At 42.6% G+C, this 27,401-nt stretch overlaps 1 protein-coding gene across 2 annotated transcripts in view; it reads left to right on the top strand.

The window, feature by feature from the left end:
• Positions 1–27,401, top strand: part of Gpc6 (glypican 6) — a 1,019,107-nt gene that overhangs the window by 861,571 nt on the left and 130,135 nt on the right. For both annotated transcript variants that reach the window (XM_032917577.1, XM_032917578.1), the window contains exon 5: positions 11,039–11,169. In XM_032917577.1, the coding sequence (XP_032773468.1) occupies positions 11,039–11,169 (131 nt within the window). The remainder of the gene's footprint in view (positions 1–11,038; positions 11,170–27,401) is intronic.

The following is a 27,401-nucleotide window of genomic DNA, read 5'->3' as shown; positions in this document are numbered from 1 at the left end:
GTGTAATAATCAAGGTAGCACAATCACTTTGTTCCACGCCAGTGTTACGCTTAATTGCCTCAGCAGAACAGGGAGCATCCTCATAAAAGGGCACAGAAAAGAATCTTAAAGCCCACAAAGCATAAGTTGCCCAGAGTCTCAGAATCTGAGCCTGGTGACTTCTGGCTTCAGACCTCACGCGTCACAGAATCACACCTCCTCCCAACTGACATCTCCGGGATGCACCACAGAGCCCATCCAAGGTGCTAAGGATTCAAAGAAAACTCAAGGGTACTGTACCAGGGTCATGAGGCAAGAGCAGCAACGTGAGCATTTAGATGACCTGTGAAGGATGATACTGAATCGTGATGCCCTTGTGGTCCCTCGTGAGTCATTAGGGAATGCTTAAGAAGAAATTGGTTTTAGTGTTTGTACCTGCAGGCGCAGGTGTGTGTGTGTATGAGTGTGTGTGTGTGTGTGTGTGTGTGTGTGTGTGTGTGTAAGCCTAGCTAGGATAAAAATATCATCTCTTTATGCTTTCTCTTTCAATTTCACCTAATAAAAGAGTCATACACTTGGAATATAGTCATTAGATGAAATACGGAGTACTACTGAGCAGGATCCAAGGGAGTTGGTGGATAAAGTGAAAACAGTTGGTCCAAGCTCCACTGTTTCCATCAAATGAGTTGCTTTCCTTCTTTGAGTTCTTCATTACCCACCAATAAACCAGTCGTTTGGTCTAAATGAATCTACTGGAGCTCTAAACTCTGTTGGAGCTCAAGAAACATCCAGATAGACAGTTCTCTCAGGGAGATCTGTACCCCTCAAATTCTGTGATTCATCCTCAAGGCAGAGACTGACAGATTGCTGTGAATTTATTTGGACAGTTAAAGCTACAAATTACGTAACAACTCATTCATATGGAAAGTAAGTCCCAACAATTTACATGAAGAGTAACCGAGTAACCGTTACTAGCAGATACTTTGATGTCTATCAAGTTAGTGATTTACAAGTCCTATTCTTTGTGGCTCGTGATGTAACTAAACACTTCAGAATATAAAATAGCAGTAAGACAGCGCTTACATGAATATATTATATTTTTATGAAATACAATGTATCATTCTCCTGAAAAGAAGCTGCCTGGAAAAGCTTCCTGTGGATTCTAATTTTTGCACCGTGCAAGGACAACTGGTGAGTTATTCCCTCCCGCGATTTGCATTTTCTTTTTCAGTGTCAAAGCAAAACAAGCCTCTTGTTTGTGCTGGCTCCAGATTAAATTAGATTTTATATTTGTTCTCTCCTCCTCTTGCTGAATTTGCTTTCAAAGTAAACAGTTATTTTCATTAAAACCTCTCTTTTGGCTTTAGTTCTCCAGTTATTGTAACGTTTCTGGGCTGCTCCCTGGTGCGGTGGTGTTGGTGTTGAATTTGATTTCTGTTCAGTGCTCTAAATTGTATTTAATTGGTTCACTTCCATTCTGGATTGTTTACCTCCCTTTGTGATCCTATGATTTCTTTAGTTAAACCCAACTCCTATCAGAATCTGATCCCTCTTCAAGGTATTTTTGGTGCTTGATTGGCAAAGTTAGATAAGGAATGTTGCCAATCTGCTGTTTATTGACTACAGGCAAATTACAAGGAAGAAACAAACCCTACATTCATCACAATAATTATTTTGAAAGTTAGTGGCTAATACGGAGTCTTGGACGGCAGCGGAAACAAACTTTTTGGCCCAGTCAAAAATATCCACATTCTTCTTTGGGAGGGGCAGGGAGTTAACCTAGCAATAACCTTCTACAGAAAAAAATAAATAAAAAAAAAAGCAGCCTAGCTTTTCAATCTCAAGCTCAAAGAACTAAAACGTTATTTCCACCTAATAAAAAAAGTACAATATGATTTTAAATTCCCACCCAAACTCTTCATCTATGTTAGAACATATCAAAAGCCACCCAGGGTCCATTTATCCTATAGCCACTGCAAATAAAATTTCACAGGCACTTGTGGCCGTACACACAGAAGGGGAGTAGGGAGGGGAAGTGTTAGGGTGGAGAGGTGGGCAGAAAGCTTTTATTAGGTTTCTAGAAGAAAATACAGAACAATTTTTGAAAATTTGTTCCGGTGCTAACTTAACAAAGGTTCGGCGAACACCTCTCAGATGCCAAGCATAGCCTTATCTGTGTTCATGGGGACAGGTTCCAGGACCCCTTGGTGCCAGACTCTGCAGGTGCTTAAGTCCCTTAAGGAAAAATGTGCATTTGCATGTAACCTACAAATGCCCTCCCTTCCAGGCTAAATCACCTCTAATTTACCTACAATATCTCATCCAATGTAAATGTTATGCAAATAGTTGTTACACTGTATCATTTAGCAAGCAATGAGAAGGCAAGCTAGTTGCCCGAGTTGAGGAAGATGCAAATGTTCAAAACATCATTCCCATCTGAGGCTGGCTAACTGCAAATGTGGAGCCCACAGACAGGGACCAGCCAAGTGCACTGCTGTCGGGATTGGGGCTCAGAAGTGAACAAAACTGATGGCAGATGACCTCCTGTCTCATTATAGTTGGGTCTGAAAGCCCCCCACCCCCGGAAGACTCACGTTTTTAAATACTGGCTCTCCGGTTGGTAGTATTATTTAGGAAGATTGTGGAAACTTTGTGAGGTAGGTTGCTAAGGGCAAGCTGGCAAAGGATGTACCTGCTCCTATTTCCTGGTGCCCTGCGCGCGCGCGCGCACACACACACACACACACACACACACACACCATATTTTAAGAACTAAGCAAATAAAAAAAAAAAGGACAATGGTTTTTTGAAGATTGACCACACATCAGAGAGAAGGTCAGGGAATAACAAATATTGATGTGCTAATGCAGACAAGGAATTCTGGGCACACAATAGAGGCAACTGGGCGAGGATGGCTGAGATTTTATGGAATTAAAAAAAGAAGCTACTTTGAGAATTTCCTTTGCTAAGAGGTATACAGAAAGTAGAGTAGTATGCTGCGTCAGTATCTCCAGGAGAGTGTTCTGGAAAAAAGGAACAATGAGTGGGGTTGTGGGAGGCACACAGACTGTAGTCAATAATAGCAAAATGAATGATGGACAAAGAGAAAATGTAGTCAGTTGCATCATGGATGTGGGCTTGAAGTGGAGAAAAGCTATAAAATACGGCTGAGACCAAGAAAAAAGTTTTAATGATTGGTAAATTTGAGTGTACAGAAACAACAAAATATTTGTATAGCAAATACCACCATAATTGAAGTTATAACAAACACTTTAATTGCATGTATTACATCATGCACAGGCAGTCAGAACATGGTTACAGTTTCTGCAGGCTGGCCCATGTCAGAATTACATGTTCCTAGTCTTGACTTGGTTGCTTCCATGGCACCATCCGACAGACTGACTCGCATATGTGATCAGTGGGTTATGTATGAGGTCATTGATGACAGCAGTCTTTATAACAGGGCACCTGGGGCATGCCGAGTAATTGGAGGTGAATCGTTACCGGGGTGGAGTCCGCTTGTGCATGTCAAGCAGGCGGGTGGTCACTTGTCTATCTTTAGAAAAATGTGTCTTTCAGGATAGGTTGAGTTGTAAAGGCAAGGTCAATGACGATGTCATTTCGAATGGTCTGATTGAACACGGAGGGAAAAGGCTGTTTAGGGGGCAGCTGCACAGTGAGGATGTCAGGTGAGTCTGATAAGACAGGCAGTTACCGGTGTGCCAGGTTATTGCTGCCAACTGTATACCACGGAGATGGGCAGCAGGCTGACCCAATGTCTTCAGCAAACAGTCTTCTTGGTGCTGTGAGGAGAGGAGAAATTAGAAAGCAGCAAAAATAGGACTGATTTAAAAATAAAAACCAGAAATAATATCTATTTAATCTCTACAAAGGGTACAGACCTTCTGCCTATATGTTCAAGCTTTCTTCTTGCTCTCAAGCTTGCCCTCTTGCCCGGTCATCTGAGCCCTGTCTCCTGCTCATATTGCCTCTGTTCCTAGGAGCCCTACTGTGTTTCCAGGCCTTGCCTTAAAACTCTCCTTACCCCAGACCTCACAGGGCACTTTAATTAGTAAGTGTGGGTGAAAGGGAAGGATGGGTGTACTCAGTATACCTGTCTACTGCACACTGCAGCAAAACATTGAACCCCTAATTACATCTGTGCCATGACCACGTATTAGCCTGCGTAAAAATGTGGAAGCTGCTTTTTCTGTTTGCTTTTATGAAGAACAATGGCTAACTGGACGCCCATGAATGGACTTACCAGGGTTTAAAATGACTTGTTTTGCTTCCGATTATTTCACAGTGGGCAAAAGACCTTGGCTCAGCTAAAATAGGGGTGGGTGGAGGAGAGAGTTATCGTGGTTTCTAAACAAGAGCCTGGTGGGATTCTAGAGAAATAATAAAGACTGCACATGTTAATTTCACGCTCAAGAATAAATTTAGATGTTCCCATGAGATCTTGAAAATGGTTCCTTGTCTTAATCATTTTTCTTGTAAATTACATGAACAAGTGTGTGTGTGTGTGTGTGTGTGTGTGTGTGTGTGTGTGTGTGTGTGTCACTTTGGGAAGGTCAAGAAAACTCCAAGCTCCTTGAAGGCAGTACCACGGACAGCATCAGTGCTGACAACAATCTGTGGTGACAGCTTGTAAACAAAGTATTTATCATAAGTGTTAGGTTAATTAACTGTTATTTGACTAGAGTTCTGAAGATCCAGGTCCTATCAAATGCAGGCAAAGCACTTGAGTATCAGAAATATTGTTGTTTGCTCTGGTTTTTCTAGTCCTGAAAAATAAATTACTAGAAAACTTGTCAGCTTAATATAACTATTTTTATAATTCAGAGTGCCATGTATCAGGGACACAGGCACAAATCAGATGGTTGATTCCTCCACTCCTTGTAATGTTGACTGGGGTTAACATTTAGTAGTCAACTGACAGACTGGCTACTCTGGAAATCCCAAGATGGCTTCATTCCTCTGTGATACTTTGGCAGGGATGGCTGGAAATCTAGGTCCTGCTGGAACTCTCATCCAGCATAATCGCAAGTGGTCCCTCTAACACACTGGTCTCAGGAGATTGTTACAAGAGTCTCTTAGGTACCAGCGCTGTGAACCAGCAGTGTCATTTCTTCTGTGTGCTATTCATTACAGCAGTCACTGAAGCCACCTAGACTCAAGGGGACACTTGACAAATCCCATGTTTCAGGAGACAGAATGTTAAAAACTTCGTAGTCATGTTTAATTAACAAAGGGCACATCATAAGACAGTAATGCAGTTTCGCGTTTCTCAGTAACAAGATCATCCATCAAAGGTGCTTGTTATCTAAACATTAGTTGAGCACATAAAGCAATGTCAGCTACACATCTTAACGTTATCCATGTGCCTTCCTGATCCCACCAGTTCCTGTCAATATGTCACCAAAATACCTCATTAAATGCTCCTTTCTTTCGCCTTATACTGGTTAGAGACAGTGACTCCCAGAAGCTCAACTGTGTTTGAAGTAAAGGAGGAACCTGATACCATTTTAATTGGTTTTTAAGCTCTGTCTTACCTCATTCCTCATACCATGATTACTTAATGTATCTTGTCACGATTTCCATGTAATAGATTCAGGTAAAGGGACCCTGTGAATTCAATGACTTGCTTGTAGTTAATAAACCATCTATCACCCAGCTACAATGAAACCCGAGTACTAACTCCAAGGCCTCCTTTCCTAAACCCAAAGTATTTCTTATTCTAGAAGAATGCCTTGACCTCAGAGTCCAGCTTTGCTTGCAGCCTGGCTCATCCGGTTGCCTTGGCTGGCTGCCTCCAGGAGATGACGCAACATGCCCTGAGTGCTAACACAGTATCTCTTAGTTTGCAACAGTAACTCATGCCAAAATAACAGCTACTTCTAAGCCATTCAAATTGTATTTTCCACAAGAAAAGAGCCTTTCTAAAAGAGATACATTAAGTTGGGCAACACATATGCACAAAAGGGATCAGCTCATAATTAGCTGCCACACTGAGGGTCCTTGTTTAATTGGCAAGAGATAACAGCTCCAGAGTAAGAGTTAAGAATCACACTGCACTATTTCCAAGTGGAATGGCATAGTGATAATTAAGATATCTGGGGACAGCGGCTTTGGACCAAGTACAACCCTATGGGACTTAATTGGGTGTAGAGAAACGTACCTATTACTGTCTTGATGTTACAAAAAGAAATTTGGCATTTCTCTCACTTTATCCCAAGAAAGGGATTCAAGTGTTCCAGGCAGGCTTTCTTCAGCTCCGGGCTGAGAGAAAGACTCTCCTTAAACATGGTAACTTGAGTTGCTTGGCACAGGGGAAGCAAGCCAGACAGCAGAGGTGGGTGGAGCTTCACAGTGGACAAGGCGCAGAGCCCCTTCCCATCAGGCCTTGGGGCTGAGGCTGAAGTTGAGGCTGAGGAGGTTCTACCATTCACTGCTCTTTTGTAAAGTCTAGGACTGGACATCTGATCCCTGCAAGTGTGACTATCTTACCTCCTGTGACGTCTGAATTGCACTCTGTACAGCAGGCATGGCAAGCTCTAGAACATTCTGAAAGTCTGCTTCCTTGTTCCATGTACTATGTGTCTATAACAAAAAAGAAGGCTGTGGATGAGGCTGAGTACACAGGGACACATACACCTGGTTTTCATGTGTGTAGACATCTAATGTGAGCTTTGGGTAAGGTCATCTCTCCTGGGCCCTGCCTTATATTTACAAACAATGGAGCACCCCCTAATTCTACTTGATGCCCGCAGGCCTGCTGCATTCTAATAAAAAAAAAACCTCTCTATGGAAGCAATCAGGAATATGTGTAATTTCATATTGCTGTTTCACACATAACTTTGCTTTAGCTTCAATTACTGCTGTGTATTTGTTACAGTTGATTTTGCTTCAAACATTCAGACTCATGAGAGTTTCTGGAGTTGCTCTTTCTTTAATTAGCTTTAGGGTATGTGCTGTGTGCATGCACTTGTAATGCTCTCACCCGTGCGTGCTCATGTGACAGCCTGAAGACGATGTCTAGATCCTTCCTCTATCACTCTCCAACTTACATTTTGAGTCAGGGTCTCTCACTGAACCTAGAGCTCCTCTGCCCTCCATGGGAACCTGACAGACATGCAGTGCACAGGAATACATTCAAGCAACATGGATGTCTATATTTTAAAAAGAAAAAAAGAGGGACATGAGCTCAGAAGAATTCCAGCAGAAATTAAAGGGGAGGGAGAGAAAACTGACATAGTCATAATGCATTTCATACAGGTATGAAATGCTCAAAGAATAAATGTCAAAAAGAAAAGAAAGGAGAAGCATATTCTGACCAGTAATCACAGTTTTAAAGATAGATATTTAAGTAAAAATGATCTTACATTCATTTGGACAGCAAAGCAAAAGCACTGATGTGAAGATGAGAAATGGGAAAACCAACAACCTGGATACAGGGACAGTCGGTTCCCTGTTTTGATTGTGATGGTTCATTAATAAGACCGTATGTCCAAAGCCAGTAGACAAACTTTGTGGGGGATAGTCACCAAAATTTGTGCATGTGTGTGTGTGTGTGTGTGTGTGTGTGTGCGTGTGTGTGTGTGTGTGTGTGTGTGTGTGTGTGTGCGTGTGTGTGTGTGTGCATGTGTGTGTGTGTGTGTGTATATGCATGTGTGTGAGCATGAGTGGGCCTACCATGTATATACCCAGAAGGGGCCAGAAGAGGGTTTGGGAACCCTTGTAGCTGGAGTTATAGGCAGTCCTGCCTGCTGGGAATCAACTTCAGGAAAAGCTGCTTACCCCTGAAGCATCTTTCATGCTTCCCACCATGAAGATTTTTTTTTTGTTACAGTTTGGTGGTTGAGTCTGTAGGCCCAGGCACTTAAAAACTGAAGCTGCATACTTGACACAACAAGAAACAGAAGGATGGGCATCATCAAAGAATGTTCCCAATTTTATGCTACGAATACAAAAGTGTCTTCCCTGACCTATAGATTAGAGGGTCTACAAAAGAAGAAACTTTATGCCGATCAAGAAGAATAAGAAACCTTTTAAAATTTAAATCTAGTCATTTCTCCCTTCTCTTTCTTCCTTCTAACTCCTTCCATAAGTACCCCTTACTCCCTCTCAACTTCATGGTAAAACAAAATCTCGAAGAGACCTTAGTCTATGTCATTTCAGACTCTATGTTAAATTCTTAGTGTACAATCCAAAATTGTGTTCTTTTTTTAAAGATGTTTTTAGGAGCAAAATTATTTCTTTACAACCCAACATAGTCAGGATAAAAATATACATTGAGAAAGACCAATACTCATTGTATAATGATTGATGCAAGTGCATATATGAAGCCTATACATATCCCATGGTTACCATTTTCTTTAATTACATCTTTTGCCTCTCTGTGGCTGCAATACACTTTTTCACACTAGAACTTCCTGACTCTTAGATTATATCTGTCACAAGCAGTTAATCCTCACCAGAAAACCGGCTGCAGAGTTTTTTGATAAGGGATTTTTTTTTTGATAAGCACACAAACAGCTATAAAGACAGAAAAGAAGCAATGAGCTTTCAGACATGTAACAGCCCCCCAGACCCACAAAGGAGAAAATGGATCTCACAAAGATCCACTGTGATAAAATAATGTGTGTCTTCATCCCACCCAACTGCTAATTAGGTCATTAAGATCTTGTGGAATATCTGCTTTGTCAAAAGAGCCATGACATATAGACCAATCTATGTTACTGAAGAAAAGTATCAGAAAAAAAAATGGTATGTGATGCCATTCGTGCACACATTTGTGTGGGTCCATTGGCACCTGGGAGGAAAACGTGGGACGGAGGGTGGAACTGGGTGATGTGGTGATGGCTTCTTTCTGCTCCTGGTTCTGCCCTGAATGGTTAACTCTCCCTCATTCCCCAAGGAGCACAGTGGGGACTCTCACGTGAGAGAAATCTCAGTGTGGGATCTGGCAGAAGGAACATTGAACTACAGGAAGAGTTGACACTGTTCATAAAGCCTGGGGTCCTTTAAAACCATGAATCTTTACTTTCCAGACAGTTCTATATCTTTTATATTTAAAAAAATCCTCTTAAAAGGTTTCTCACCAGCCTAATTCATAGCTACTTTATAACCCTGAAAATGTTCTGATGTTAGACTTGGGTTGAACATGGTTGAGTATGCAGTAAAAATAAAATTTGGTTTCCTCACATTAGTACTGTAAAACAGCTAACTATAAACAGCATTTTGCATTAATAATATATTACATTTAGAAAGCAGATTATATGATATATGCACAGTATATTTTATTGCATGCTTAAAATATTCATGCACAAAGCAAAAATAAATAGAGCATGCACCACAGAGCTCACAGTACTGTTCTGGGAAGTGGGGTTATAGGCATATTAGTCTTCTTTGTTTTCCTTTTCCGTATTCTGTGAGCATCGGATAATAAATGTAGATTTTTTTCTGGAAAGAGGGATTTTTCTTTTAAGATTCGCATTTTTAAGAGTTTAAGCAACTGAAAAAAAAGTTGAGACCTATTGAATCTGTAAGTTAAAAGTCTACCTTATGCAGTTTAATGTGGAAGCTGCTGGCCTTGAATGGTTCTTTGAGATCATATGTAACTAATTAGTTCTTCAGCCATGCTAAGTAAGCACAGCTCTTCCCTCATAGCCACGTTCTCACTATCGGAAAACATTCCGTTCCACACCTCAGGTAGAAAGTGGATTACCAAAGTATGCTCTGGTTACCAAGAACGGAGGCTGGGCCAGGGTCCGGTGACATTGGCCGTGATGCCTACCCCTTCACCGCAGATCCTGATTCACTCAGCAGTCACCTGATATATGTCATTTACCTGTAGCCTTCCAGATAGTTCAGATAGGAAGAATGGCTCCCCATACATAACTCGTGTCTCCATGTCACAATTCCAAGCTCCCCCGCCCACATCCAGCTCAATTTAATGCAGTGCGACCCCCAGACATTTTTTAAAGCCATAAATCAGAATCCGGTATACGTCAGAATCTGTCTTAATCTCCCAACCCAAATGAGAGAAAGGCCCTTTATCCCCTCAGAGAATATTGAAGACCCTAAATGGGAAAGCTTTTGGGGGTTTTGTTTCGTTTCGTTTCATTTTGTTTTTAAGTGTTAGCCCAAAGCAAGGACATGGGAGAGCGTCTAAAATCCAAAAATACTTCACACAGAAGGCTGTGTATTGGGTCTTGGTGTCTGTGTGTCCAGCTTCACAAGTCAGCACTTCAAAGTTCTTGTTCCTCCATCGTCCCAATGAAGAGAAGTCGTGTTAGGCTCTTCTCCATCACTGTAAGCAAATACCCAACAGAAGTAACCTAGGTAGGAAGAACTTGTCTCAGCCTGTGGTTCCGGGCTTATTTCAGGGGAGAAGACTTGTTAGTGGGAGCAGCTGTGTCCGTGGCTGCAGGAGCATCGTGCAGACACTACACAGAGAATTTGGGCCGGAAGCGGAAGTAGATCTCAGAGTTTCTCCAGGATTCCCACTCCCGCCACCCAGACCTCAAGTCCTAAAGCTTCCACAGCCTTCGTTCCATAAGCTGGGGCTTAATAAAACAACATAATTAGAGTCAACTTGTAGAAGAAAAATTTATTTGGGATTAACCATTCCAGAGGGCTGGGAGTCCATCATGGAGGGGAATCATGGTAACCAGCAGCAGGCATGGAAGCAGGCAGAGGAAGCTGAGAGCACACAACTTGAACTGCAAGCAGGAAGCAGAGGGAGTGGACTGGTAGGAAGGCAAGGCCTTGCTCTCCAAACCCAAAGCCCTAGTGGTAAATCTCCCACAGCAAGGCCACACCTCCTTCTCAGGCCACACCTCCTATCAGGCCACACCTCCCTCTCAAGCCACACCTCCTTCTAAGGCCACACCTCCTTCTCAGGCCACACCTCCTCATTTTACTTGAACACATAAAGTCTTAGGAGTGAATGTTGTTTTTTGTTTTTTATTCAGTTATCTATAAATGTTGGAATAGAAGTTAAAAACTTAGAAGATGCTGTCCTGAAGTAAATATCCTCCTTGTCTTTTACCAGATGCAATGCTCTTGGTGGCTGAGCGACTGGAAGGGCCGTTCAACATTGAGTCAGTCATGGACCCAATAGACGTCAAGATCTCTGAAGCCATTATGAACATGCAGGAAAACAGCATGCAGGTGTCGGCGAAGGTATGTCCGTCAATAGCGTGTCTCCTACTGTATGCACATTGCCCAGGTGGCGTCACCTAAAAAGTAGAGTGGCACGGTATGCGGGTGGGGACTATAAATTCTACTAAGCTGCCAGCCAGCTTTTCCTGCTGAACCAGAGATTTGTTCCTTCATTGAAAACGGATAACAGAATGGCATTGAGAAGGGAAGTAAGTCTGTAGTTCACAGCTACTCAATCACGACACAATTATTGGCTGCCTGAGAGTTCCAGTGAGCCCCAAGTATGGCCGAGTAATCCCTCACATGTGAGAGCAATTAGGGAGGAATGTTCTTTTTCGATGTTTGAAATTTCTACAACACCATCATTCTGCCCTCTCTCCCAAAACTTCTAATTCTGTCATCAGCTGTATACATGAGGCATGTGCTGCATGTGCTCAATGGCAAATAGTCGAACACCCCCTCGGACTTCCTTTGAAGACAACTGTATAACCTTCATTAATGCGCCTTTGTGGGAAATGTTCCTTTGTGTATAAGAGGTGAAGGCAAAAATGTATCAGAGTCTCATAAATCAAATGAGACAGAGGTCCTGGGTTTGGAGCTGTGGACACAAACACCAGGCTCCTGGTTTGTGCTTGTATGCACCCAGCTGGTGAGAAGCAGGACTCACCATAAGCAAGGGGCAGGAGTCTGCAGTGAGGTCCCCAGCCTGGGCTTTCATCATCACCTCCCTGCAACCCTGATGAGTGCACAAAGACCCTCTCCTTTGTCTACCAGCATCTCTACAGTGAAACAACAACTTCATCTACCTCAGCCCTTTAAACCTGGTGGCAGGGGATGGAGTTCCCAGTGAAATGCGCCAAGGGTTACCAGATCACACATTCCATTCACTAAAGTGTTTTGTGAGGTGTCAATATATCAAGGAAGAGGGACGCAATGGAAGCCCAGAGCAGGAACTGTGGACTCTCACCAGATGTCCTTGACTGCCGTGATTCAAACCAGAGTTGCACATCTCAGGGTAAACTACGATGAAGTAGGCCAAGAAAGACTCTGGCCTGCATTTAATTCTCTCTCTGGGAGTGGCTGAGCCTAGAATTCCTAGCCTCGACTCTGGGCTTAATGAACTTGAGGTGCCAGAATGCTTGAATTACCATCAACTGTTGGGGAAATAGCGCATTTGGGGCTTCCATGAAAGGCCATTTTCTTTTAGTGTAGAAAGAAAACATAGCAACCATCCATTCCTCTCAAGTCCATGGCCTAAAAACCAATTAGAGTTGCTCCGAGAGGCCTCATAACCCAGCAGTGCTGGAGTAATTGGGGGCTAGGTTTGTGGAAGTTAAAAATAGACCAAGAGAAGGGACTATAGAAAAAATATGTGAGCAAAAGTATCTGCGGCCTGAGACCATCGCTCCCTTCTCAGAAGTAGGCGTCTCTTTCCAGCCTGCAGCTCAGGTTCCAGTCAGTCACTCTTTTGCCTCTTCATTGGTCTATTTGTTTAGCAAGTATTCATGAGCCGTCCACACTGACTAGGCTCACTCCTTACAACCAACACCAGACACAAAGACAGACACAAAGTGGAAGGACCAGGATACAAACAAATAAACAATCTGCTACCTGACAGTTACAGATGGGGTGAGTGTGTTCCTTGCTCTCCAGTGACAGGACATATTGGATACAAAGTTTCTACTACTTGGGTTTTCCGGAGTCCCTGATACAAAGTTTCTCTATAGATTCCATCCTACTAGCACTACTTCCTAACTGGTCCCTTGGCTTTCTTTCTTAAATCCCCATAAATCTGTACTTTATTTAGTAATCAAGGTATTTGAAAGCACAAAAAAGATCAAGGACCCCTGCTTTCACCTCTTAACAACTCCTTTACACCTAGAGTGGAACCCAAGATCTGCAAGGTCTTGCAGCTCCTGCCTCTGCCTACCTGAGGCCTGTGTACCTTTGCTGATAAGCACAGCTCCATATTTTTTTCCTTAGCTTCTGGGGCTTCCTCTGCCTATGCTGTTCCCCCATCCTGTCCCCCTTCAGTAGATCCCTGCCGTGAGTCCCCATCCTGACAGCCCATCACTGCATCTACTGCACACTGGAGATAAACATCTCTGCATCACTTGCTCCCTAAGGGCCTTCTGACATTATTAGTCATGTGAGTCAGGATAGCTGCTGTGTCCTATGTGCCCAGAACCCAGCCCAAGATATAGTGCACAGTAACTGTGGGCAAATGCTTGTAGAATTGATTGCAGAGAAAGGGGAAGGCAAGGAGGAAACTCTGTTACGTAAACTCTGAAGAGCTTGGAAGAAATCAACTGTCTCAGTCACCTTTACACTGCTGTGAAGAGACACCAAGGTTAAGGCAACTTATAAAAGAGAACAGTGGTTGGGAGCTTGCTTATAGTTTCAGAGGGTTAGCCCATGATTGTGCTGGCAGGAACCATAGTGGCAGCAGGCATGGACTCCAGTAGTAGCTGAGTGATTACCGCCTGATCTTTAAAGCATTGGAGGCTGGGAAGAAAGGGAGGGAGGGAGAGAAAGGCAAGCAAACACACATATAGAGACAGACAGACAGACATAGAGGAGACAGATGGACAGACACAGACAGACAGACAAAAACAGAGAGATGCTTTTGAAATCTCAAAGTCCACCTCAAAGTGACACACCTCCTCCAGCAAAGCCACATTTCCTACTCCTTCCCAAATATTTCCACAAACTAAGGACGAAGCATTCAAATATCTGAACCTATGGAAGCCATTCTCATTTAAACCACCACATTAACCAAGCTCAGTTGGGCATGGTGGTGCACACCTTTGATCCCCACACTTCAGAGTCAGAGGTAGGAATCTCAGTGGGTCTGAAGCCAGCCTGGTCTACATAGTGAGTTCCAGGCCAGATAAGAGACCCTGTCCGTGGGCCACTGCCCCCCCCCAGAGAAAAACAAAGAATCCAAACAATTCAAAGAGTATTTTGCCAAAAGTGTTCTCTTTTACAGTAGATTCATCTTATTGGGAAATCAGAATTCTATATATTTATAGAATGCCACAGATGTTTACAGTGTGTCTACATTATAGAACTTCTAAACACAGCTAATCAGCAGACTGCTGCCTTCTGCATCCCGTTCTTGCTGCTGATAGCTTTTGTTTATTTTTGGTTTTGGTTGGGGGGTGTGTGTGCACGCACGCATGTTGAAAAATCCACCCTTGTAACAAATTTCAGGCATGTAGTAAATTATTATTAAGTGAAATTTAAATGAACTATCCTACCAGAAAACTCTCTAAGAACTCAATGAGATGGGGCTTTTTTTCCTAAGCAAAAGTTGAATGAGATATTTTTTACAGTAATTACTTAGCTATATCATAATAGTACTGTTGTTTTAAGAATTGTGTATAAAAATGACATAATTTGTGAGAAATTCCATAATCAAGAAGAATAACAACACCGTGCATGTATGGCTACACCCATAGGGTACCCTGCATGCAGTAGGAAGGGTCAAAAGTGACAGCATGATAGATGGACTGGTCATAGAAGAGTGACTCTGGTAAGCTGGCAGAGGAAACGGAATGAAGGGAGTTGGAGAGGAGAGGGGGAGTGGGGGAGGAATAGCCAGTCTCTCCAGGAAACAGCAAGTATGAAGAGAAAATCCAGTGGCCTCCCGGAAAACTAGCAAAAGATAAAGAAACAGAGATGCCAACTATGGAAGACCTCAAGCTCTTTCTGTTTTCCCTTACCATGGGTATTGCTCTCCAAGATAAATCCCAATTACACGTTTCCCTTCTCCAGTGCAGCCATTTATTTCTTCCACTTTTTCCAATTATGCGCGCGTGCACACACACACACATACACACACACACACACACAGACACATACACACACAGACACACACACAGACACACACACACAGAGACACACACAGACACACACACACACACACACACACACACACACACACACACACACAGAGACACACAGACACACACACAGACACACACACAGATACACACACAGACACACAGAGACACACACACACACAGAGACACACACACACAGAGACACACACAGAGACACACAGACACACACACAGACACACACACACACATACACACACACAGACACACACACACATACACACACACAGACACACACACACAACACACACAGAGATACACACACACAGACACACACACACACACACACACACACACACACAGAGACACACACACATTTCTTTCCCCAAATGTTGTCATCATATCTCGAGAAGAAGGACTAATCTTTTCTGCATCATAATTGAACCTCTGAATTAGAGAGTTTTGTTTTTTTTTTTTTCCGGAGCTGGGGACCAACCTAGGGGCCTTGCGCTTGCATAGCAAGCGCTCTACTACTGAGCTAAATCCTCGACCCGTGAATTAGAGAGTTTTACAGACTAATGAAAAGGTCGGTTCTCACCGATGCATTCGTGTCCCTGCCTTCTCCAAGCTCTGTTTGTACGTTACTGCCAAGTCCTTTCTCGTCCCCTATTTAGCCCTCAGAGAGGCAGTTGGGAGGGAGCTACAAGATTCCTTTGAAGAATATATACTGTCATAATACACATTTCTATATAAGCAATGACACACTTCAAACTCTAGATTTCTTTGTGCAATAAATGTATATGCATATACATCTTCAAGGGATGGGGACTGCAACACATTAAACAGAGTTTTGGGCTTCCTCTTGGACACAGCACCACCAAGTAGCAAGGAGAGCCATTATAGTTCCTATTGAATGAACCCTGACCATATCCATTCAACAAATACCAGACCATGCTCCATGCCCAAGGAACCCTGTAGAAGAGAAGCTCTGTCCTGGATCTGCTGACACAGTCTCTCTGTGCCTTACTTATATATTTACTTCAAATCCTCTCCAAAATCTTGCGAAGCATCCACTTACTTGATTATCGGAAAGGAATGTTAAATTTACAGACATTAAACAGTTAGCCTGGGGTCAGACAGCAAGTGGCAGAGCGGGAATGCAGCCAGATCTGCCCAGTCCGAAAAGAAAAAGATTTTCCCAGCATGCTGCAGTTTCCTTTTTAAGCATCTCCCACTAGGACCAAATGTGCTCAGCACTGGAAGGAGAAACAGCATGAGGGAACTTGGCCTGCCCTGCTCTGAGGAGCCTGTCAAGGAGAGGTAGACGTAGCTGTTCCAAAGGCAAATGCCTCATCACAGTCTGCAGCTCCACCATCCTCAAAACAGTAAGGAAGAACTCTTACTATGCCCCCTGTGTACCACCCACATGAAGGCAGTCCAGAGCCTCACATTGGTGGAAATTCCCCAAAGAAAAGGAGGGAGAGCTAGGAGTCAAGTTTCTGCCTTTGAACTTCAGATATATTGATAATCCCCTCCTTATCCTCTCAGGGAAGATAAATCTGATTTCACTTGCTATCATTTAGCTACATTAGGAATAATTTCAAATCTAACCAAGGAAGATTGGTTTGTCAGATATAATCTAAATTAAGAAGGAAGACTTATTAAGTTCCAGTTGAAGCCATCCATTCAATTAACAGCTATTACAGATGAGCTCAGAACCCATTCCAGAAGAGTGAGACAGTCTGACGATGCTTAATTTTATCTAGACAATTCTTCCTGGATGTGCAGATCACATGGAAACCAAAAAACCTGGGAGAACATTAAGGAGAACAGAGCATCTTCTGTCTCTACCTCCTGAGTCTGTTTCGCCATCTGTATCATTTGTCTGATGGCCTTTTTCCGGTAGAATGGTTCTCGGTTTCACGAGCACTAATTCACTAACTCGGCAGGATCCTTTTCCAGCACCCAGTTCTCCCTCCCTGGCTCTCTTCGCTGTGCATTTTCTCGTGTAGGGAATTAGGGATAAGCACTCCTCGCTTGAGAATTCAAATGGTGAAAATGTCTCCTCACTATTGAAGCATCCTCACCTAGGATCTATGTTTCACTCACTCCAGTGCCATTTTCTCTCTTATCTTTGGGGACTCCGTGTCACATGTGCTCCTCTTAAGGCAACCATAGTATTAATAGGTTACGGTTATTTTGGACTTCCTTTCTCCTGGACAATATTCTAAAATATTTTAGGACAGGAGCCACACCTTGTCAGGTCTCAGATTCTGCAGAGAAAGGTCTTAGCGTGTCCCATGTGCAGGAAACCGTTTTTGCCTGTTGGAGGTCACAGTGTGAAAATGTAATAGCAGAGATGCTTCAGCAATAGGGGACAATAAATACCTTACGCTGGCTTGAAGGTGCTCTGTGTTCTTCAAACACAGCCGCAGCTATTAGGTCAAAGATGGACACCAGACAGACCCAAAACCTTGTTGTCACCATTCGTGTGATTTGGGGCAAATCATGTATCCAACTAAAAGCTCAAGTAACCAATGTTCCAGTTGAAAGCCCCGATACATCTTACAGATTGCCTAAACCAAGCAACGGTACAGTACACGTAAAGTGTTTAGCATGGAACACGTCAAATCTAAACCACCCACGAAGGTCAAGGCTCTTCACTGTTACTAAACAGAACTGTGATAGATAAATTCTCAAGAGTTTGATGCTTCGGTCTTCATTCACCCAGGACGGTCTACATGCTTAAACTTAGCTTGTAAGAGCAGAAAATATATAATTTTACCTCACATTTGATCCCACGCATGTTTGATTATTTCCAATTAAGAGTTTCCACCTCAGGAGAGGAAGGCTCTAAATATACGTCTCGGAGAGCAGGCTCCAGGAGATGGCAAGCCCAATTCTAGCCTGCCTCTCGGCTCTACCAAGGAAGTGAGATTCGGAGGAGTTCTGATGGCTTCTGCCCATGGTCACGTTATTCTTACTAGTTTTCTCCATGGGTGGATAGTGGGGTCCCGCCCCTGTGATCTTAGAGAAAAAGGCAGATGGTGACACAAAAGCTTTAAGACCTTCCAATTTCACAATTCTTGGTGAGTTCTTGGTGGTGCCAGACTTAATGGTTTTCTCTAATACTTTTTTTTTAATAAATTCGAACATTTTGTTCTCCTCGCCAATTCTCACAGGTGACATGGCAGTGAGAATAGTGACCTTGAGACACCTTGTTTTGTTTTGTTTTGTTTTGTTCCCTCTCTGTGCAGAAAACCAGGGTGTATTCTATTGCTGTTTATAGCAGAATGCGTTTGGTTTTTTATTTTTTTTTTGTTCAGGGGAAAAAGTCATGTTTTCATAATGTAAAATGAAAGCTTAAATATGCTTATTTATAAGGAAAGTATTGAACAAAAGTACTCTGAGCTTTCCTTCCTGGGAAAAGAGATTCTCTTTGTGGTTTCCTTTCTGATGATAAAGGGAAACTTTTGATTATCTCTTACCTTTGGGGATTTATCTGGAGACTTTACTTTCTGGTAAAGAATAAGAAGATACTTAATGTGCTCCACTCAAAAATGGATTAGTGAAACTCAATTTAAATCAACATCCAATGTGTCCTTAGAAGCAAAGAAAGAAATACGTTTTTCTGGTTCTCACGGAAATTTTCTCCCTCCTGCCTTGCAAGGAAATCTTCCTAGGTCCACGCCTCCCACGGACAGGCTCCAATCTCACTAATGCACAGTACCAAGAATTTGTGAGCAGCTCAGACATTGATGAAAGTTGTCTTCAGGGGTCTGTATGCCTGTGAGATTCACTAAGCTGTGTTATTCTCAATCGAGTCAGAAATGTGTGCATACTTCTAAAATCTTTTCTTCAAGGTTCTAGGTTGTGGAGGATTCTCACCTCTGTGGGAATAGCTTCTACTTGAAGGACTTGCCAGTTGCCTTGGTGTAAATACCCACAGTATGGCTGGTTGCAAACCCAGGCAGGATGTCACTGAGCACAGTATAGTATTCCTGTCATATATACATATGCGGATACATATATGTTACATATATTATATATAGAGAGTATAATTTATGTGATTGTAATTATATGAAGCTTAACCTTTAATGATCATAATTGGCAACTTATGTGCAAAGTTACTAGAAATGTCTCAAGCCCGCTCAGCAGCAGTAAGAGCCCACTCCAGAACTGCTATCGTGGAGAATTGCCTGGAGGCCCTGGTTTGGACCAGTTGTTCCTTGTGTGGGCATTCTCTTTATGCTCATTAGCGATCTAGTTCCTGGTCTCTGTCAGAATGCTTATAAAAGCAGGCATGTCCAAAAGACATCTCCACCACTTAATTTTTGACCAAGTAACACTTTGTTACTTTGTCAACAGTGGACAAAAATTTTTATAAGATTTCGATTACATCAAAGAATGTTCATAGAATAACTGTTCCCAGGTACCTCCACGATAGCAGTTCTGGAGTGGAGAATTGCCTGAGGCCCTGGTTTGGACCAGTTGTCTTTGTGTGGGCATTCTCTTTATGCCTATTAGCGATCTAGTCTCTGGTCTCTGTCAGAGCTATAAAAGCAGGCATGTCCAAAAGACATCTCCACATTTCTAATTTTGACCAAAGTAACATTCTTTATTATTTTTGTCCAAACTCCCAGAACTGCCACGTGGGACTGCCTGAATGTTCAAAGATCTTCATTCATTTTGACTTTTGACCAAAGTAACAGCGTTACTTTGGTCAAAATTATGGTGGAGATGTCTTGGACAGGTAATTAAGTTTTTTATAAGATTCTGACAAGACCAGGAACTAGATCACAAGAGCATAAAGAGAATGCCCACACAAGGAACAACTGGTCCAAATCCAGGGGCCTCCCAGGCACCTCCACAAGTGTTCTGGAGTGGAGAATTGCCTGAGGGCCCTGATGGATTCAGTTGCCCTTGTGTAAGTATCTTTATGCTCTCTATTAGTTGATCAAATTCTTGTCTTGTCAGAATGTTTATAAAGCAGGTACATATCCAAAGACATTCCCACTACATTTACTTGATTTGGTTCTCTGCGTACCTCCACTCCAGAACTGCTATCGTGGAGAATTGCCTGGAGGCCCTGGTTTGGACCAGTTGTTCCTTGTGTGGGCATTCTCTTTATGCTCATTAGCGATCTAGTTCCCTGGTCTCTTGTCAGAATGCTTATAAAAGCAGGTACATGTCCAAAAGACATCTCCACCACTTAATTTTGACCAAAGTAACACTTTGTTACTTTGAACACATATGTGTTTGTCCAATCACAGAGTAGATGAATGGTCAAATCAGACCGCTGTGATCCCTGTGCTTACTTAGAATCTGCCCAGTGACCCCTAAAGAAGCGCTTTCAGCCTGAAAACAAAGAGCATGAGAAATAATCATTTAACCAGGCAGGGAGACGTAATTTTCTCTCTCCCCCTCCATACACTAAAAATATGCTATGTTGGATTCCTTGAAACTCTGCCCTCTGCTCATTTGAAAGAATATTAAGCTATCCCAGTCTCAGAATGCATGGAAGTAAAAAAAAATAAATTCTCAACAAGGGAAAGAATTTGTTTTTTATTGAAGAAAAGATTTTAAGAGGCACTGACAGACACCCCTGAACCCAAGTGTTTACGCTGAAGTAAAATTGTTAAACCTTAAAATATACACGGGAGCCATTTTTAGGGGGAAAAAATCCAAGCCAGTAAAAATGACCCAAACAAAACTGGACTTGACTCGATTAGAATCCAGAATCCTCTTTCACAGGACGCTGAACCCATCCGGGGACTTAGCCCTCAGAGAAGGGCCAGATGGCCAGCGCACTAATCCTCAAGGAAAGAAAAGGACAGGAAAAACAGGTGGAAGTGGAGAGAGAGGGAAGACGGAGCAGAGTAGAAAGGATGCTCTGAAATGGGGTGAAACCTATCTTTCGGAGACTTGTTAACATAAACAACAGTGAAAAGTTGGGGGTTTAAAACATTGTATCATTAATCTAAAGATGTTACACCAAAGAAAGCAAGTTGAAGTATCGCAAAATCATCCAGTTGTCCTTAGGAAGGTGTGTCTTAGGATATTAGCAGAAAGCCGTTAGGGACCAGGCACAGTGCCTGAACGAACCTAAGGAAAGTTTCACGATAGTAGCCTCTTGCTACTTGACGTTGGGTAAATGTTTTGGGAATACTAAGTGACTCACGCTTGCCTACGTCAAGCACGTGAATAACCCCTAATAAACACATCTCAAATACCACCACCAAAGAATTACTTTAATTTTTAGCATGTGTGTCGGTAAAAAGGGTTTTGCCCAGATGAGTGCAGTACCACAGAGACCTGAAGAGGCATCAGAGCCCCTGCAGCTGGACTTACAAATGGTTGTGTGCCACCCACGGATTGCTGCTGCAAACCGTCCCTCTGCTAGAGCAGTATGAGCAGTAGAGCAGTATGCAATCTTTTATTTTAATTTTATTTTTTCTTGGATATTTTATGTATATACATTTCCAAATGTTATTATTCCCTTTCCACCCTCTCCCATACCCTCTTCCATCCCTCCCTGCACCTATGAGGATACTCCCACTCCTACCTCAAACTCCCTGGCACTCCCTCTACACTGGGGAAATGAGCCTTCATGACCAAGGGCTTTTCCTCCCATTATGCTGGACAAGGCCATCCTCTGCTACATATGTGGCTGGAGCCGTAGGTCCCCTCCAATGTGTTTGGATTGGTGGTTTAGTCTCTGGGAGCCTGAGGGGTCTGGTTGGTTGATATTGTTGTTTTTCCTATAGGATTGCAAACCTCTTCAGCTCCTTCAGTCTTTTCCCTAAGGCCTCCATTGGGTCCCCTTGTTCAGTCAATGGTTAGCTGCAACCATCCTCATCTGTATCCATAGGGTTCTAGCAGAGCCCCTCAGGAGACATCCATATCAGGCTCCTGTCAGCAAGCACTTCTTGGCATCAGCAATAGTGACTAAATTGGGTGATTGTGTGTGGGATGGATCCCCAGGTGGGACAGTCTCTGGATGACCTTTTCTTCAGTCCCTGCTCTACTCTTTGTCCATGTACCCATTCCGTAAGTATTTTGTTCTCCCTTCTAAGAAGGAATGACGCATCTTCACTTTGGTCTTCCTTCTTCTGGAGCTTCATGGGGTCTGTGAATTTTTTCTTAGGTATTTGAGCTTTTAGGCTAATATCCACTTATCAGTGAGTGCATACCATGTGTGTTCTTTTGTGTCTGGGTTACCTCACTCAGGATGGTATTATTCTAGTTCTATCCATTTGCCTAATAATTTCATGTAATCATTATTTTTAACAGCTGAGTAGTACTCCATTGTGTAAATTTCAGAAATGTGTGATACATTTTCTGTAACCATTCCTCTGTTGAAGGGCATCTGGGTTCTTTCTAGCTTCTGCCTTTATAAGTAAGGCTGCTATCAACATTAGTAGAGCACGGGTATATTTGATAAAGTTGGAGCATCTTTTGGGTACATGCCAGGAGTGGTATAACTGGTCCTTGCAACCCCACCAACAATGGAGGAGTGTTCCTCTTTCTCCATGTCCTCCCTAGCATCTGCTGTCACCTGAGGTTTTGATCTTAACCATTCTGACTGGTACGAGGTGGTATCTCAGGATTGTTTTGATTTGCATTTCTTTGAGGACTAAGGATGTTGAACATTTCTTTAGGTGCTTCTCAGCCATTCCATATTCCTCAACTGAGAATTCTCTGTTTAGTTCTGTACCCATTTCTTTTAGATTATTTGATTCTCTGGGGTCTAACTTTTAGTTCTGTTATTTTTGATATAAGCCCTATCAGTTGTAGGATTGGTAAAGATCTTTCCCAATCTGTTGGTTGCTGTTTTGTCCTAACCACAGTGTCCTTTGCCTTTACAGAAGATTTGCAGTTTTTTGAGGTCCCATTTGTTGATTCTGATCTTAGAGCATAAGCCATTGGTGTTCTGTTCAGTAAACTTTCCCCTCTGCCCATGTGTTCGAGACTTTTCCCTACTTTCTCTTCTATTAGTTTGAGGTATCTGCTTTGATGTAGGTCCTGGATCCACTTGGACTTTAGCTTTGCACAAGGAGATAAGAATGGGTCGATTTATTTTATTCTTCATGCTGACTTCCAGTTGAACCAGCACCATTTGTTTGAAAATGCTATCTTTTTTCCAAGTGACCATAGGTGTGTGGGTTCATTTCTGGGTCTTTAATTTCCATTCATTGATCTTACCTGCCTGTCTCTGTACCAATACCATACAGTTTTTTACCACTATTGCTCTGTAACACTGCTTGAGGTCTGGGATAAATGGTTCCTCCCAGTTCTTTTTGTATTGTTGAGAATAGTTGCTTATCCTGGGTTTGTTTTCCAAATGAATTTGCAAATTGCTCTTTCTATCTCTGTAAAGAATTGAGTAGGAATTTTGATTAGGATTGCATTGAATCTGTGGATTGCTCTCAGAAAGATGGCCACTTTTACTATATTAATCCTGACAACACACAATGATGCTGGGAGATCTTTCCATCTTCTGAGATCTTCCTCAATTTTCTTTCTTCAGGAGATTGTTCTCATCCATGATCTTCTACTTTCTAGGTTAGTCACACAAAATATTTTATATTATTTGTGGCTATTGTGAAGGGTGTTGTTTCCCTAATTTTCTTTCTCAGCCTGTTTATCCTTGAGTAGAGAGGAAGGGTTCTGATTTGTTTGAGTTAATTTTATATCTACCCACTTTGCTGAAGTTGTTTATCAGCTCTGGAGCTCTGGTTGAATTTTTGGGGTCAATTGAGTATACTACCATGTCATCTGCAAATAATGATATTTTTGACTTAACCACTGAGCACGCCCCTGACACACTGAGGGAATGTCCTCTGTTATGTACCACAGTTATGATCTGGATGACAGCCAGCAGGGAGGGGATTAAGCCGTGCAATGAAGAAGGGGTTGCTTGACCAGAATGTTGATCAGACAATAGTGATATTGGGGAACAGTAGCTTAGTGATTAATCCAAATTACCTGACAATTTTATATAACCAGAGCCCCGACTGAGCGCTGGACCCAGGCACAGAATCCTCCAATCCATTCATATTTCATATTTCATATTTTTTTAGTTTTAGTTGTTCACACTGTCCAAAAGCTTACATTCTAGAAGTAACCGAGTAAGTGACACGCTTTTAAATTGCACATCACTGTAGGGAGCATGGTGACACGTTACATTGTCCCATTCCATCACGCCAGGGACATGAGTTACACCTTTTCTTGGTTGTATATTCTACCTACCTGCTAGACCTTTACAGGGCTCCTTCATTATAGAATGGCTACTGTTATTACAGGGTTTATATTCAAAAACTCTTATTTTAATCACATGGCCCCAAAGCACAAGAGTGTTGATATACACAATTTGAATATGCCAAAGAGGAGCCGTGAAGTTCTCCTTTTAAGGAAAAAAGTGGAAGAAATGTCATAGTTATTCTTGTAGACAAAAAAAATAAAAGATACTCTTTATAAAATTTAATATTCAACATTTTGGCCCCTGTAACATTCGGGAATGATTGCAGGCATAGAGTCTGCAGCTCTTAAGCTTGTTACCAACCAGATCGCCAATTTGAGATCCTCGTGAGGTCTTCCAATTTCTCTCTGGACTATTAACTTTAGTAAGTAACTTATCAAATGATCAAGAACTAGAGCTTTTGATTCTAGTTATGAACTTTAGTAAAGTTGTTTATCTAACTTTGCTTTAACTCGACATAGTAAACTGAGTAACGACGGTAGCAGTGTGTTCCATATGAATGCACGGCTCTCCCCAGCCCTTCCGGCTGAGGAAGAAATACCCAGCCTCGGTTTGGAAGAGATCATTGTCTATAAAGCTTAAACTGTCCATTGCAGTTCTGTAACCCATGTGACTGTGACCGTAGGTCCTGTCAGTGACGATAATTACACCTCACTTTTTTCAATGTCTTCTCTAGGAGTCGATTTTATCTTCAAATGGCTTTGAAAATTGGGAAGCCATGTTGTGCCAAGTTTAAGGTTAAGTCCAGTTAGTATCCAGATTTTTAGGCTCTTCTTAGTGACTGTTATGGTCAGAATGTACTGAGCTCAAAGTTTTGTGTACAAAGTGAACTCCTGAACCTCTAGATGTAATTACTGGGTTGTCCTTTATGGAAGAGGTCCGAGGGAGGCCTCTCACCAGTCTATTGACTAAATAAGGACCCATGGTGTCAGCTATGGATTGCCTGGTGCCTGAACATACACTTCACAGCCTCTGGGACTACAAGTTATGAATGGACAACCTCAGTGGAAGGTATTTCATTGTAGCACTCCAAGCCTCCTGAACACTTGTCTGTACTTCTCCCAGCAGACTGTTGTCACAGTCACATCTGGACCCATTACACTTGCAGTCCTGTACATATGCAGTATCTCCTAGTTTCCTTGTGTAACAGAGGAAGAGACTGAGATTCTCCTGTTATTCTTCCAAATCTAACAGTGCAGTCCTTAGGGATTGTAACACAAACTAGAATCTACTAGATGGAGAAAACAGTCGCAAAGCATCAAGTTGGAGCGAATGAGACAGCGTTAAGGGATGCCTGCGTTTAATTAAACCTCCAGAGCTCCACTTGCAGTTTTCAGGACAGCAGTTAACCTTAGCTTTTCTGACTTAGCCAGGACCCACTGAGAAGAAAGAGGGGAGATGAGATTAGTCCCACACAGAGACTATCTGCCAAACATTGCCTCTCCTGTTGCCAATAATCACTCTGGTGAATATGTTACAAAGTAACAAAGAAAAGACAGACACTGAGGAGACAAGGAAACCAGCTATAAGTACCTCTGAAAGGGTGAACAGCGTACTTGTTTGTGAGAACTATGTTAATACATTTCAGTTCTAAATACATTTACAAACGGATGACTGAATGCAAAGCCGTTACCAACACATCTCCCCCTGCTCCTCCCCCTCCTGCACCTCCTCCTGCTCCTCCTCCTGCTCCTCCCCTGCTCCTCCCCCCTGCTCCCCCCTCCCCTGCTCCTCCCAGCTACTCCCCAGCCCCCTGCTCCTCCCAGCTACTCCCCCAGCCTCCCCCCGGCTCCTCCCCTCCTCCTCCTCCTGCTCCCTCTGGGACTCCCTATAAAACAATAAAATATCCCTTTGTCCAGCACTTTCTTAATGCCAGTGTCTTTCATCTCGGAATACCGATAGACTTCTGAGAGGCTATCTTTGTAATCTTCTTAAGGGGGAGGAATCATGAGGCAGAGAGCTCCCCCAAATCCAGTCTTTTGAGTCAGCAAGGTAGGAAGACTGATTCCTTCGAATAGTCACAGCATTTGTCTATACTGAAGTTTCTGAATCCTTTCTGGAATTACGTAGTTTTCCCTTAGAAGAAACTGGGCAGAAGGGAAACCTAGAGGCTATTTTTAAAAGGTGTTGAAAGGTGGGCCACAGTTGTGTTTGCCCTTTAAGCCCATGCTGGCAGTTACACCTTTCTACAAACTTCTCTTTTCTTGTAAAAAAGAAGGCTTTTTTTTTTTTTTTTTTAACTGAGGTTGACCAGTAAACCAACCCTCAGAGGCAATTCTATCCGAAATCTCATTTCTCTTAGTAGGTCTGAGCCAATTCTCATCTCAGGGTGGAACTTCCTAGAGGAGCCCTTCAAATTACATCACGAGCACACTGGAACACGTTTCCGCCTAAGTCCCGGTGGATGTTCCTAATTCAATACATGAACTCTATTGCTTCTGCACATCTTTGAGCCCTTACAGATAATATTGTGTGGAAAATACAGATCAGGGGCTGGAGCTGTGGCTTGGTGGATAAGGACACTCGCTGTTCTTCCGGGGGACCTGAATTTGACTCTGACACTGGGCAGGCTTTGGTAGCTTCTTCAGCCCAGGGGATCTAGTGCCATCTTCCTGGCCATTTTGGGTACTGCATATTAGCATAAACCCACACAGGGCACAGGCACAGAAGTAAAACAAAATTAACATCTGGAAACAAAAGGCAGAGAGGGAAGGAGCCTAGGCTACGGTTTTCCTCTTCGCATTTTTTTCACTATGGCAGAACTTACAGAAAGTGTGTTATGGACTTACATAATTGTATAATGATTATCAGGCACTTGTCTAGGTACTGGGTTTGTGCCCCCTGCTTTGTACTGTAATGTGACCACCAGCCACGCCAGGTGTGGTAAATTGTGCCCACTGAAGAAAAGAAGAAGACGTAGCTCAGAGAGGCCACCCTGTTCACACAACACAGGCTCCCTCCAGTGGACACCATCTCTCTACTTTCCCCTCATGAACACAGTTTCGGGACTTTATAACCCATCTCAGAATCTAAGCTTGCATTTCCAGCTCTGGCCACTTTGTCACCTAACTCTCATTTAATGTCAGACCCTATCATACTATAAATTCTTTTTTTTTTTTTTTTTTTTGGTTCTTTTTTTTTTTTGGGAG

The sequence above is a fragment of the Rattus rattus genome, chromosome 12 (assembly GCF_011064425.1).
Source record: "Rattus rattus isolate New Zealand chromosome 12, Rrattus_CSIRO_v1, whole genome shotgun sequence".
In the NCBI taxonomy this organism is placed as follows: domain Eukaryota; kingdom Metazoa; phylum Chordata; class Mammalia; order Rodentia; family Muridae; genus Rattus; species Rattus rattus.
The sequence above is the reverse complement of the archived record's forward strand: the minus strand, read 5'-3'. Positions and strand labels throughout refer to the sequence as shown.